This window comes from Solanum tuberosum, unplaced genomic scaffold (genome assembly GCF_000226075.1).
Source record: "Solanum tuberosum cultivar DM 1-3 516 R44 unplaced genomic scaffold, SolTub_3.0 scf00133, whole genome shotgun sequence".
Lineage (NCBI taxonomy): Eukaryota > Viridiplantae > Streptophyta > Magnoliopsida > Solanales > Solanaceae > Solanum > Solanum tuberosum.
The window spans coordinates 1021719-1034995 of NW_006239056.1; the positions used below are offsets into that span (position 1 = coordinate 1021719).

General features: G+C 37.5%; 1 protein-coding gene across 3 annotated transcripts in view; it reads right to left on the minus strand.

Annotated features, from left to right (window-relative positions):
• LOC102591136 (phospholipid-transporting ATPase 2) overlaps nucleotides 1-13277 on the minus strand; it is a 52594-nt gene that overhangs the window by 14127 nt on the left and 25190 nt on the right. For 2 of the 3 annotated variants that reach the window (XM_006351099.2, XM_015310370.1), the window contains exons 14-19: nucleotides 11057-11211; nucleotides 10817-10897; nucleotides 10506-10626; nucleotides 10273-10379; nucleotides 8921-9052; nucleotides 5889-6042 (exon numbers count right to left, since the gene is read on the minus strand). In XM_006351099.2, the coding sequence (XP_006351161.1) occupies nucleotides 5889-6042; nucleotides 8921-9052; nucleotides 10273-10379; nucleotides 10506-10626; nucleotides 10817-10897; nucleotides 11057-11211 (750 nt within the window). Of the gene's footprint in view, nucleotides 1-2441; nucleotides 2618-5888; nucleotides 6043-8920; nucleotides 9053-10272; nucleotides 10380-10505; nucleotides 10627-10816; nucleotides 10898-11056; nucleotides 11212-13277 lie in introns of those variants that run through there. The other variant, XM_015310371.1, reaches the window with a different exon arrangement.

Below are 13277 nucleotides of genomic sequence, written 5' to 3' on the forward strand. Positions count from 1 at the left end.
TAGGAAAGAGAAAGTTCATTGGGAAACGTGCCTGGGAGTAAACCTCTGCAATTTTTTTCTTGAGATAGAATCCATAAAGAAGATGTAAGTTAATCCTTTCAACACCACCACAACAACAACTATACCTCAATCCCAAGTAAGTCATTAATTTGAAATCAAATTGATTTGAAGTTAGTAAAATTTTGTTTGGACATGCAATTTGGATCTCAAAAGTGGTACTTTTTCTTATAAACATGAAAATCCCACTATTTGTGAAAACTATCAAAACCTCCTCAACTCTTGTATGATCTTTCAAATGAGCAAACCATGGTTCAGAAAAATGGTATCGGAATATCCTAAGGGCTAGGCACCACATTAATAAATTGCATACCTCCATGTTTCTTTTGTAAATACATGTTTGCAATTACATGCTATTACAAATTTTCAAAATACACATAATTTTACAAATCATTAGTCCAATAAATTAACAATAGTAGTAACTAACTATTCTTTAATAATATCTTTCCATGTGGTATAGACAATCTCTTCACATCGAGCATGGTTTGTTTGTTTTTTTGCACAATTCAAAATAATGGGTAAAATTTAAATTTTGAAAAACCAAATTCACAAACTTGGAATTGAAATCCTACTTTTAGGAGAATTCGAGATTTTAAATCATGATTTGAAATTGAACTTGAAGTTCTGTTCAAATGTCAAAAACAAATGGTGATTTCAAATCAAAACATCAAATTTGAGCTCCAAATTGCATGGTCAAATGCCTAGTAAGACTCCTAAAAACATAGGACCTAAAGTGCATGTGCTAAAATGACTAAAATATATCCTCAACTAATTTGTACCCCCATATAAATCTTTTCTTCCATTATGTCTTATATATCACTAGGTCTGCATGGACTCTAAAAGATTGTACGACTGTAAACACGACTTCCTTTTGAGTGATTTTAGGTTTACCTCATCCCTTTTAACACATTCACTCACCACGTTTCACACCTAACTGGTGCATCAGGAGGTCAATGTAGATAATGACCGAACAATCTAAAGCGATCTTCTGACATCTATCCTCGATTTATGTTACTTGTACCTTCTTCCAAATGTAATCATTTTTAAAAATTGTCTAATCGTGTATGACTCTACATCTATCTTAGTGTCCGCATCTCTCGACACTTAGCTTATGGATACATTGAATTTTAGCGGCAATAGATTCTCTTATATAACCTTGCTAGTCATATAACTGTTCAATATATTCATTATGGTAGATAGCCTTATATCACATAACACCTAGATAGCACTTCTTCATTTTAGCCATCTATTTTAGTTCTAGTTGTAACATTTTCATCTATCAAGTCATTCTCATTAAGAATCGAGGAACTACTATCCTTAAACTAGTCATTCAATTGTATACCCTCTAAACCTAGCATTAGGTTGGATGCCTTCCGTAAAGATATGGCACCTGAGTCTACCTCAACCTCAAAAGCTAGCACATGAGGGGAGGTTTGTCCAAGTTCAAATAAGGAGACCAAATCCCCATCCCTCTATCGATGTGGGATTTCTTAACACTCCCCGCACGCCCAGACCTCAATTGGAGCGTGCACACTTCTAAATGGGGCCCAACATCGGTGAACAACAAATTGGGATGGGTCTGGCACTGATACCATGTAAAGATATGACACCTAGGCCTAAGTCAACCTCAAAAACTAGCTCATGAGGGGAGGGTTGTCCAAGTCCATATAAGGAGACCGAATTCTCATCCCTCTACCGATGTGGGACTTCTTAACACCTTCGATTATATGATCCTTCGTCTTCCTAACATTTTTTCTAGCATGATACTTGGTTCATGATAAGGCAATGTCATTTATTAAAATTTGATATTGCCATAAGATTGAATTTGACCTGTTATCAAATTCCACTGGTTTTTTCTCTTCTCAAAGGGGTTTGAGGCAGGGAGATCCACTCTCACCTTTCTTGTTTTTTTTGAGATAAAGGTAATTGTGTATTCACAAAAGGGTCATCATCTATTTGATGATGAGCATAGGTCACTTACAATCTCATCAGAGCATATCAAACTACCCTATGGGAGATTACAAATTACCTATAAAGCCAGCAAAAAGTTCTATATCCCCCCATCATATCTTGTTTACACCAAAAATACAAAAGACTAAGACAATTCATTCTAATTTTCTGGATGTTGTTTCTCTTATTCACAAAGCATCTTCCATTTCTTTCTTTCCATAGGGACCACCAGATGCAGGCTGGGATTAACTCCCACCAATCTTCATTGGACTCCCTTCTTCCTATCTCCTTCCAGCTGTAAAGCAAATCCTTAGTGGACTTCGGAGTTACCCAGCATACACCAAGAAGACCAAGAAACATGTTCCACAAGCTTGTAGCTACTTTGCAACGAAGGAATAAGTGACTATTAACTTCTGCATCTTGAGCATGATTGTCTGCCTTTCTTTTGAAGCACTTCATGTGTTAAGTAGGCCCTTTTGCACACTCACCTTTCTTGTTCATTCTAGCTATGGAGGGGATGAGTAGTCTGATCAACATAGAAAAGGCCACGGGCTGGATCAGAGGCTTCCAAGCACAAAACATGGCAGGAAACAACTTAGAAATCACTCACCTACAGTATGCAGATGACACCTTAGTTTTTTGTGATGCGGAGAGGGAACAATTTCTGATTTTGAGGACCATATTCATAATGTTTGAAGTTGTTTCAGGCCTTCATATAAATTGGGGAAAAAGCTATATCTACCCCATTAATGAAGTGGTACAAATTGAAGATCTGGCCATTACACTGGGGGACAAGTAGGGGAGCTACCCACCATCTACTTGGGGATGCCTTAAAGTGCAAAAAATAAGTCAATGAGCATTTGGAGTGGTGTGATAGAGAAGTGTGAGGTAAACATTAGCAAATTGGAAAAGCCAATACTTATCTTGGGAGGGGGGGACTAACTATGATCAAAGTGTGTTGGATGCCTTACCAACATACATGATATTTGTTTTCCCAGCACCAGCTGGTGTGAGAAGAACCTCTTTGGAGAATGCAAAGAAAAAATTAGATGGACTTGGATGGGAGGAACCATTATACAGTACAACTGTTAGTATATTTTGTGAAAGTGACGATCACAAAAAAGCATGATGATGCTACAGGTTCACAAGTTAGAGAAATGGATTAAGGTCATCCGAAAAAAATAGGAATTCTTTAATTCTTCTGATTAGCTAGACTATATGTTAGGCTTTGAGGATGTGAAGCCTTCTTTATTATTTTTCGACTAGTATTTATCATACTTGTTGAACTTTTTGATATTATATTATGCCTGTGAAATATTTTGTTCATGATATATTTTCTTATAAAAAGATGTTTATGTTGAATTCTTAAAAGAAATCACACAACCATAATTATTATATTGATATATAATTTTTATTTGCATATCATATAATTTTTTTAAATCAAATATAAATATTTAAAATATTACTTTTTATTAAAAAGTAACATGTTTTTTGTTGAAATGAATTTTTTGTAATAATTTATAATGTTTAATTTCATATGCACATTCAGATATTGAAAACAAACAATCTTAATCATTCGGTGTTCAGATCTAGTGACCACATCTTAATATTCAAATGTGCATTTAGATCTAGACATCTAGATCTTAATGCACATCTTAATATTCAGATGTTTATGTTTATTCAGATACAGACGTCTTAATCTTAATGGAAACAAATGAACCTTAGATAGCTCAGAAGTAATCAGCACAACTATAGACTGGTAGTAACTTGGTAGTATTAGGATCCTATGTAATTACAACACTTTTGAAGGGGAACTACACTTGTGAGGTAGTATACCTATGGATAAATATAGACTAACAGTTACTTTTCTCAAAAAAAAAATTAATTGGAGTTTGGTTAGAATTTTTTTGTTCAATATAAAAATATATTTTCTTTTGACATCTGCGAAATGATGTACATTGAGATGTATCCAAAGTAGGGAATAATCGAGATGCGGAAAGTTGTTTTGAACATCACCCTTAGAGAAAAAACAACCTGTTCACAATGCTAGCATAAACCAACTCATTCTTTTGTGAAGTGGTCTACGCTGACAACATCCGGAAAGGAAGGTGGGCTGTGAAAACTGAGACTGCATTGCAGGATGTATTTATTTAACATGGCCATGGAGGTGGGAGTAAGATAACTTTTGGAAAAGAGTTACTGAAGCAAAGATATGCTATGGGTGACCCTATTGTTAAGGCAGTAACATCATCACCTGAAAAGGCATTAAGGCCAAAAACTGTAAGTTAGGAATGATTGTTTTCTGGTAAAACTGAATTTGGAGATGGGGAAAAAATGTCCTATATCTGGCCGGAAAAATATCCCACTTGTGCTTGTTCAGAAATTGCAAGTACCTTCCAAGTACAAATTGTCTGTTAGATGTTTTCCCTGTTCTTCATTGTCTTGCTGCATGCACTGATGCTGCCATCTCTGAGTAAGAATAGACAACAAAATGGGACCTTAAATTCAAGATGAACTTAGATGACTTGGAGCTAAATAGATTAGATCAGCTAGTCGGCAACTTAAGGGATGTAAGAGCTCTTCTCACAATCAGACACTTACAAGAAGACAGAAAAAGTTGGCTGCCTTGTATTAAGTCTTTATCATAGATATCGAAACTAGCAGGACTTATTACAAAAGCAGCCAACTTTTCTGCCTTGTCATGCATGAAGTGTGTCTTACACAGGAAAGCCACAGCAAAGGAGCCCACCACCAGTAGATTCTACATGTTTGAAAAGTCATTAAAGGCCTCAATTGTTTTTGCATTGCCTTGAACCTTGACTTATATGGTGCCTGCTTTAACCTTTCTGGAGTGGAAGGGGCATGACAAACAGCTTGAGGAGGCTATTACTATCTGGATGATAGATTAAGAAGAAGAAGCTCACATACCATGTAACTTTGTTTCGTTGAGCATATTATGAACAATTTGGTAGGAAAGGAAGAATGGATATGAAGGAAAAATCAGAAGATATTCACGATTTAATTATTTTCAATCTTCAGCTTTTTGGTGCAACCTGAAATATCTAAATAATTTTAACACTTTGATTGACTTTGACACTTTGCATAATTGAAAAAGAATTCATGTGCTCAGAGCCAAGGTTTTGAACTAACACTTGGTCTCGTTTTTGGGTTAATTAATCAAGGCTTATGCCGATAACAAAGGATGTTAAAACCGGTTCCAATAGGACCAAGGTTCTCTAAGATTTCAGTTTGCATGCACTAGTATAGTAATCGATTTCTCTTTAGGAAAAAGATGAACATGCCAAGAATCTTTAGTGAAAAGCTATTATTCACTAATATATGTATAAAAAGGAAGAGAATGCATATTTTTCTCCCTTGTAAGTTCAGGCCCTGTCTCAGTCTCAATGTGGTTGATCATCGAAAAGATGAACTAAACATCATTGGCTTGTTCAGCCTTTACCTAACCAACTATCTAATACTAAGAAGGCTCATCAAACAACACTTTTTTAGCTTTTTCAACATCCTCACCCAAAAACAAAAAAAGCAGCCTCAAACTAGGCATTCTGTGACATCTACTGCTCAGAGACGGCCTCTCACCTCTCTCTTGTTGTGGCAAGACTCTTGCTATGTGTCTAACCCACTTGCTCAAACCCCTTGGTCCGACACTGCTTATAAAATAATTATTAATTGGTCATCACCCCTGATCCTTGTTGAGTTTTATGGCACTAAACTACACTGCCACCTATTGCTGCTACCGATTCCATCTTCTTGACATTCTTTTAAAACAGAGGACAGATGTGAGGTAAACCAAGAAGTAGCTAATACAATGTTTGTAACTAAAATACAACGTAAGAAAAGAAGAAGAGTATTCAAGAACTCACTTCCAATACTGTAATCAGCTGCTCTTGCTGCCTGCAGTCCTTCTCTCCCACTTATACCAACTCCAATATCAGCTTGTTGGATCATCCTCACGTCATTTCCGCCATCCCCTATTGCCAGTGTCCGATATTCACACGATTTTAGGAGTTCTACCAGCTGAAAGTATTAAAATGCGGTTGAGATCTATACACCCATAATCATACTTTTACGAACTATAGGCATCAACAAGATGAGCATTCTACTATGCAAAGATCATATCCCAAAGTTACCACAGCACAAAACATCTTAATATAAAAAATGACTTCCCTCGTTTCAAACTAATGTATGTTAGCTCAGGAGATTTCAAGCTTCTTTTTCAACGTTTGAACTGCAAACTTAGGAAAAATTGACCCGACTATACAAGAACAACTAATCTGTCCAGAAAGCCATCGTGAAATACAAAAATACACCAACTCCTACTATTTTCGTAGTAGTTACTAACAAGTTTTCTTTCCAAACAAACCATTCTGCTTCCAACACTTTGATCTCACTCCAAAAAGTTGTCCATATTATCTCATTAGAGGACACATGTTATGGGATAAAAATTCTGCTACAACATCATTCTTTTCTCTAGTACAATGTTATTAATAATAACAAGGCCAACATGGTCATATACAAGTGGAATACCAAAAAGGAGAGACCTACAAAATATGGTACTCTCCAAAAGACACCCAATCCTCTATACAAACAGGAACTACACGGATGCACCTTGAAGAAAATAAGGGATTGAAGACTACTCAAATGAGCAAAGCTCATCTCCAACCCCTTCAAAAGCTCTCTATACCCCTCTTTCCAAACGACCCACATTAAGGCAAGAGGAGTGACATTCCAAGCCTTGTGATTTCTTCTCCTAGCTCCATTCTTCCATCTCAACATCAACTCTCTCACGGATCCTGGCATTACCCAAGAAACGTAAACCATCTAAAGATATCCTCCCATAACCTCAAGGTTAATCTGTAATGTAGTAGAATATGGTCCACATCCTCATCCGTCTCCTTACAAAGGAAACACCCGACAATCACCTTTCGTTTCCTAAGATGCTCCACCGTCAAATCACCCTTTAGTAGCTAGTCATGCGAAGAAGCATACTTTCCTATGCACCTTAGGAATCCAGATCAAGTCATGAGGAAAGCTGAACTCTGTCCTAACCAAGAGCTTCTCATAGAAAGAGTTAACTGAGAACTTACTGTTATTCCTGAACTCCCATCTCAAGGCATCAGATCTGTCAATTGGATTGCCTTGTTTTTGGACACCTAGCAACTTTGAAACTCGGTCACCTCCCAATCCAGGAAATTCCTCCTAAACCTCAGATCCAAAAAGTCTCATTCCTTTGTGTTCCCCTAACTTGAACACCAGTCAACTCCCTCTGACAAGAGACTATAGAAGACCGGAAATTCATCCTTAAGCACCAATCCTCCACACCACTTTTGCCCCCAAAATTTAAATCTACTCACATCCCCAACCGTAAATGTAATGTTATCAAAGAAAGTATCTCACCCATTCAATATATTCCTCCACACACCACACCCCAATTGTGATCATATTTGTTCTTCATCTCCCTTCCATTACACCATATTTATCTGCAACCACCCCTTTCCTTAAAGATTCTCCCTCCATCCCAAATCTCCACAACCATTTACTCAGAAGTGCTTTGTTAGAAACCTTCAAGTCCTTGATCCCCACCACCCCACCCCACACACAAACTGTTTAGGAGATGTCACGGTCTCCTGAAACTAAGCGAAATTTCTTTGTCCTATTCGCCACATCCCAAAGGAAATTTATGTGCAACCTTTCCCATTTACCTATCACAGTGCCATATACCTTGAACAAGGACATATAATAAGCAGGGATACTCAATATCGTGCTTTTAATGAGCATCTCCTTGCCTCCTTTGAATAAGTATCTTTTATGCCAACCTGCTAACCTCTTCTCTACCCTCTGAATACCGGATTCGAGAAACCAAAATCCTTGTTGGAAGCGCCAGAGGTAAACCAAGGTAGGTAGTAGAGAGAACCCCTACCCCGATTGTAGAACTTGGGCAAGCATGACAATGTTATCCACTTAATAAAGGGCATAATCTCACATATTCTAATATTAATTTTAATCCCCGGAACAAGTCAAAACTTGCCAAGGAAGTCCAGTTGGATCTCATCTGCATCACAGAACACCAAAGTATCATCCGCAAACAAGAGGTGAGAAACCACCGTGGTACCCACACCACCGACCACAGCTTTGAACCCCTTGATATATCCTGCTAAAACAATTTTGTCCATCATTCTGCTCAAAGCTTCCATTACCAATATAAAGAGCATCGGGGATAAAGGATCACCCTGCCTCAAACCCCTCGAGTTATTGAAGAACCCATAGGCATTGCCATTCATCAAAACCGAGAATCTCACCAAAGAAATGCAAAAGCTAACTCACTTCCTTCATCTCTCCCCAAAGCCATCTTCAAAAAAATAAAATCCAAGATCTTCCAATTTACTGGTCATAAGTCTTCTCAAGATCCAACTTGCACAGGATACCTAGCTCACCCTATTTCTTCCTTGAGTCAACCACTTCATTAGCCACTAAAGTTGCATACAAAATTTGTCTTCCTTTGACAAAGGCATTTTGTGAAGAAAATAGGCATTTGAGGTGCCTATTGAACAGATTAAAGTAGTAAAAACATTTTGGTCAGATAAGTTGCACTTTCAACTTCCACATGAGGAGATAAGGAGAATTTTAACTATGAAAAGGAAATTAAAAAAACTGAAGTGAATATGAAAACTACCAAAATATAGTGACATGACAAATTAAATGTCGACAAGTAAAACTTTCTAATGAATAACTTTTCACTGCTTGAACTTTATTTGCAAGAAGCTTAAGTTCCACATAAGAGTTGTGATCGGACATGATGAACTTCTTGTTATCAATATAGGTAACACAATGGTTTTGTTCTCTCCTTAAATAATGCATTAAATATGAAAAATTATTTTGATAGCACACATAATACCTGTGCCTTTTGGGATGGAGTAACACGACAACATATAGCTGTTCTTGACAATATAGCAAGTTCTGTGAATGCCTTCCGATAATGCTTAAGTACAATCTCAAGAGCCCAACCATCCACAACAAAAGCAACATCCTGCCAGATATAAATACTAAGAGGCATGTATCATGAAAGAGGAACATCTAAAAGAAAAAGTACCACCCATTCCATCATTAGTGTTATTTCAGAGATCTTGGAGGGAAGGTAAGTTTTCTTGTTCTTCTGTTTCCTCCCTCTCTGAAAGTACATTTTTGAGATTTACAAGATAGTGCCTTAGAGTACGCATACAGAAAGGATGCTATGAACGGACGGAAAAAATAAAAAACTAGAACAGGTGACAGGTTCAAGCTGTAGAAATAAGACTTCATATAATAGACCTAATGTGGTCAGGCCCATCTCCAGGCCCCAGGTATAGTGAGTGCTTAGTGCACCGGGCTTCCATTTTTAGTGTTTCGCCTGACCATCATGGATAAGATGTGCCTTTACTGAAATAAGTCATCCAAATATTTCCAAAGACACAATAGCATGCACCTTTGTTCAGCTATGTCTTGGGATCAGGTCCCTCTTGCCACGTTAATTCTTAATTCCTTTTTGGTTATCAAAAAAAAAAATCAAAGCGACGAAGCACTTCTATGATTTTAGAGTCTCCTTATTAAGCAATAAGGTCCGTCACAAAAACAGAAGGCAGGAAACACTTCCATCTCCCCGTAACTGTAGCCATTACACTTCAAATTGAGAGTTGATGTATAATCCTTGTGAACTTATCTGTGCATGATCGTGTTATTTTAAACCCACTCAAAACATAGCCTTATTAAGGCAGACACAATTAATTCTAAGGATATCACTAACAAATTATGATGCTTTTCAAGTAATCTAAATTCAGAGCTCAGCCTGACAATTTTACAACATTAAGCTTCACTTACAAATTATGTTGTCCCAAAAGCAGATATCAAAGATGCATATATTACTTCATCCACTACTAAAAAGATACACACAGAAACCCCAAAGCAAGTTTATATCCTATGTCAACATCAAGCACCATAATGCAAGCACAATGGTCAAGAAAACAAGTTCATATTTTCCAGATATTAAAAAATAACAACTGAAATGCAAATATGGATGGAATTAGGAATATGCAATTATTTCGGCATCTCTGTTTATCTTTTAGAGAAGGAGATTATAAAACTGGCAGCCAAGCAAACACTTATTGTCGTAGCTAAGCAGTTGATCGGTTCTGATAGAAATGAAAGGATTTGTAGTACCAGTTAACAAAATAGAACACTCGCCAACATAGACATGCATTTAATTCAACATACCTTAGGTTCTGCATTTGTTATTCTCATTGTAAGAAGCACTCTCTCCAGACTTTGACCTACTTCATCTTCAGTTCTCCCATTAATCAGCAGAAGCTGACCTTTAGGTTCTGCAAACATGTCAATCAGAAAATAAAGACATCTCCTGACAAATTTTTAAGAAGAAAACATCTTTTGTCGACAATACATTGTACAAGAAAGCACAAATTAGAAAGAAAAAAACCAACAGGGCATACCAGGAGAAACAAAATTACATGACCGTGCAATTTGTATTGCCGTATTCTGTTTGTCGCCAGTCAGCATCCAAAAGTTTATTCCTGCCTTCCTGAGTGTCTCAATTGTTTCAGGTACAGCATCCTGGATAAATATGTGTGTGTGTGTGTGTGTGTATACAAGTGAAAAGTAAGATTATGAAATCCATTGACCAAGAGGCAATAATTTAGAATTCTAAAAGGAGCATCTTCACGAAGATGCAAGAATTGTGTCAGAACAGCAAGCAAGCCTTACCAAGAATTTTTTTAAATTTTTTTAGAGAAGACGGTCTCACCTGTAGACGATCTTCAATTGCCGCAACTCCAATAATCTCTAAGCCATGCTCTATTCTTTGGCAGACTTCAGCTACCCTCCACTGCAGAATACAAGTATAAGATCAATCAGTCAAGTGAAAACTTCAGTAACACCCAACAGAGAGCCAGAGCACAAGGTATACATAACACAGGTGATCTAAGCTTTGCTGAAAGAAAAAAGTCAATAGTAGCAGGCATAAACCATAGAAAATATTTCTAACCTCTCTATCGACCAATGAACTATTAGCCTCTTTAAACAATAATGACCATTCATGATATTCTTCTTCTTCTAAATCACGCCATGCCAAACATAATGTTCGCAGACCAAGCTGAGCATATTGTTCCGCAGCTTCAGCAAAGATCCGCGTTTGCTGTCCTGGTATATTTGCTCCTCATCAATATATAAGAAGCATTCACAGTTGAGCGGCAGGACAACATAGTAGTTATACAACTTGCATATTTTTGAGTAAGAGTAAATATAAAACTAGCAATAACATAACAAAATTAGATTGATTTAGCATAGATACTCAGAATAATGCAGCAAGACATTACCAAAGAGTTTACAAAAACAATGCACCTTCTTCCTCAATCTTGAGACTGAAAATATGCAATAGCAACCATAGTTTTTAACTCTCCTAACCAACCAGATGGAGCAGTAGCAATAAAAAGCATTCCAGTCTGTTGAAGAATGTCAAAAGTCTCATATTGGTGGTTAATGAGATGGGTGAACTCCTCAAAAGGCTTGGGCAATCCTCCTCTCTTTGAGCTCCTTGCGGTCGTCAATTAGGTTATGAATATCGGTCCTAACCCGATCTATTTCTACACTAAGTTCATCAACTATACAAACATCAGACTCCTTTTTCTGTGCCTTGTTGTAATCTCACGTACTTCAGCATCCCTTTCGGCCTTGACGGTTGCAGCTGTGGAAGAGAGAAGACAGAGCACCTGCTGGACGGCAGAAAGGTGCTGCTTAAGAGCAACGTGCGCGGCCGCTAGAGGGTGGTTGTCCAGGAGCAGTGTTTCAATCTCGCATTCCTGAGCCGCTTCCCGGTCGTCAATTATGACTGACAGATGAATATGGGCTTGGGATTGGAACAGGCATGGGCATTCGGGTGGTGGAAAACGGCGGCGAGAATTGTCTGGTAGTGGTGTTGTATATGGGGAGTGACGGCATTTTCATCTCTTCATGACCACTACTCAGATACTACACTTGGTCTTAGCCAAAAGGCCGAGAAAGGTATGTTGAAGTGCGTGAGGTTTACGACAAGGCACAGAAAAAGGAGTCTGATGTTCGTATAGTCAATGAACTTAGTGTAAAGATGGCTCGGGATGTGAGTTAGGCTTAAAACCTAATTTAACATGGTATCAAGACTCGTCTCACCCAATGTTGGGCCCCCGAAATTAAAAATTCTCCACGCATCAGATGCTAAGCACCAGGCGTGAGGTGGGGTGTTGAAGAATGTCAAAACTCCCACATTTGTGGTTAATGAGATGGGTGGACTCCTTAAAAGGCTTGGGCAATCCTCATCTCTTTGAGCTAGCTTTTGGGGTGTGATTAGGCCTAAGACCTAATTTAACACAAACAATTGTCCCTGCAGTAATTTGTGGACAATTTGAAAGGAGAGGAATTCTAGGTGTTTTGAAGATATTAGTTACTTACAAAGGATTACGATGAATTGTATTTTAATGTTCTGTTATTGGTGCAAATCAGAGTATATAGATATTCCAATGCTTTAGACATCCTAGGGTCCTTATGAGATGATATAGGGCTAAGGTGGTTTGTTGTAGTTTATTTTTTGGGTTTGGATCCACTGAGGTAAGCACTCCATTTTGGCTTCCAACATTTTGTGCTGATGATTTATATAGACTGTTAGTTACCTTGTCAAAAATAAAAAAAATGTCACCATTTTGTCACATCTTAGACGTTCAAGCAATTGTCAAGCATAAACAGAACTTAGTTAAGAAAGGGTCTAAAATGAAAGAACAAAATTGTGTTGAATACTCCTATGAAAAGTATTGTGCAGAGTGTCAAGCTATCTATTGTTATGCACAAACTAAAATCTGTGCGCACTACTTCTCCCCTGTGCCAATTTAAAATATTAAAATAAAATTAAGTAAATTCCAAAAGTAAAAAGGTGACTGACAGCTATCCTTCTGGTGATGCCCTCATTTCCGCATTGATGCAATTTGTGGGAAGGTGGAATATTTTTTTACAACTATTCACCTAACTCTTCTAGCTTGCTTTGCACCTATCCTGCAACACTCTAGTATCTCCTCTCAATCACTTGTCAAAGACTCTCTGTCATTTACTATCCTTCTCAAGCGCCCACTCTCCTCTTTAAAGCTATTTACTTACGCACACACTAATTGTCTCCGTTTTTCTTGTCAGCCAAAAAAAGAAAATTAATAAGTGGAAGAACTTTTGAAAGCAAAAGCTAACAA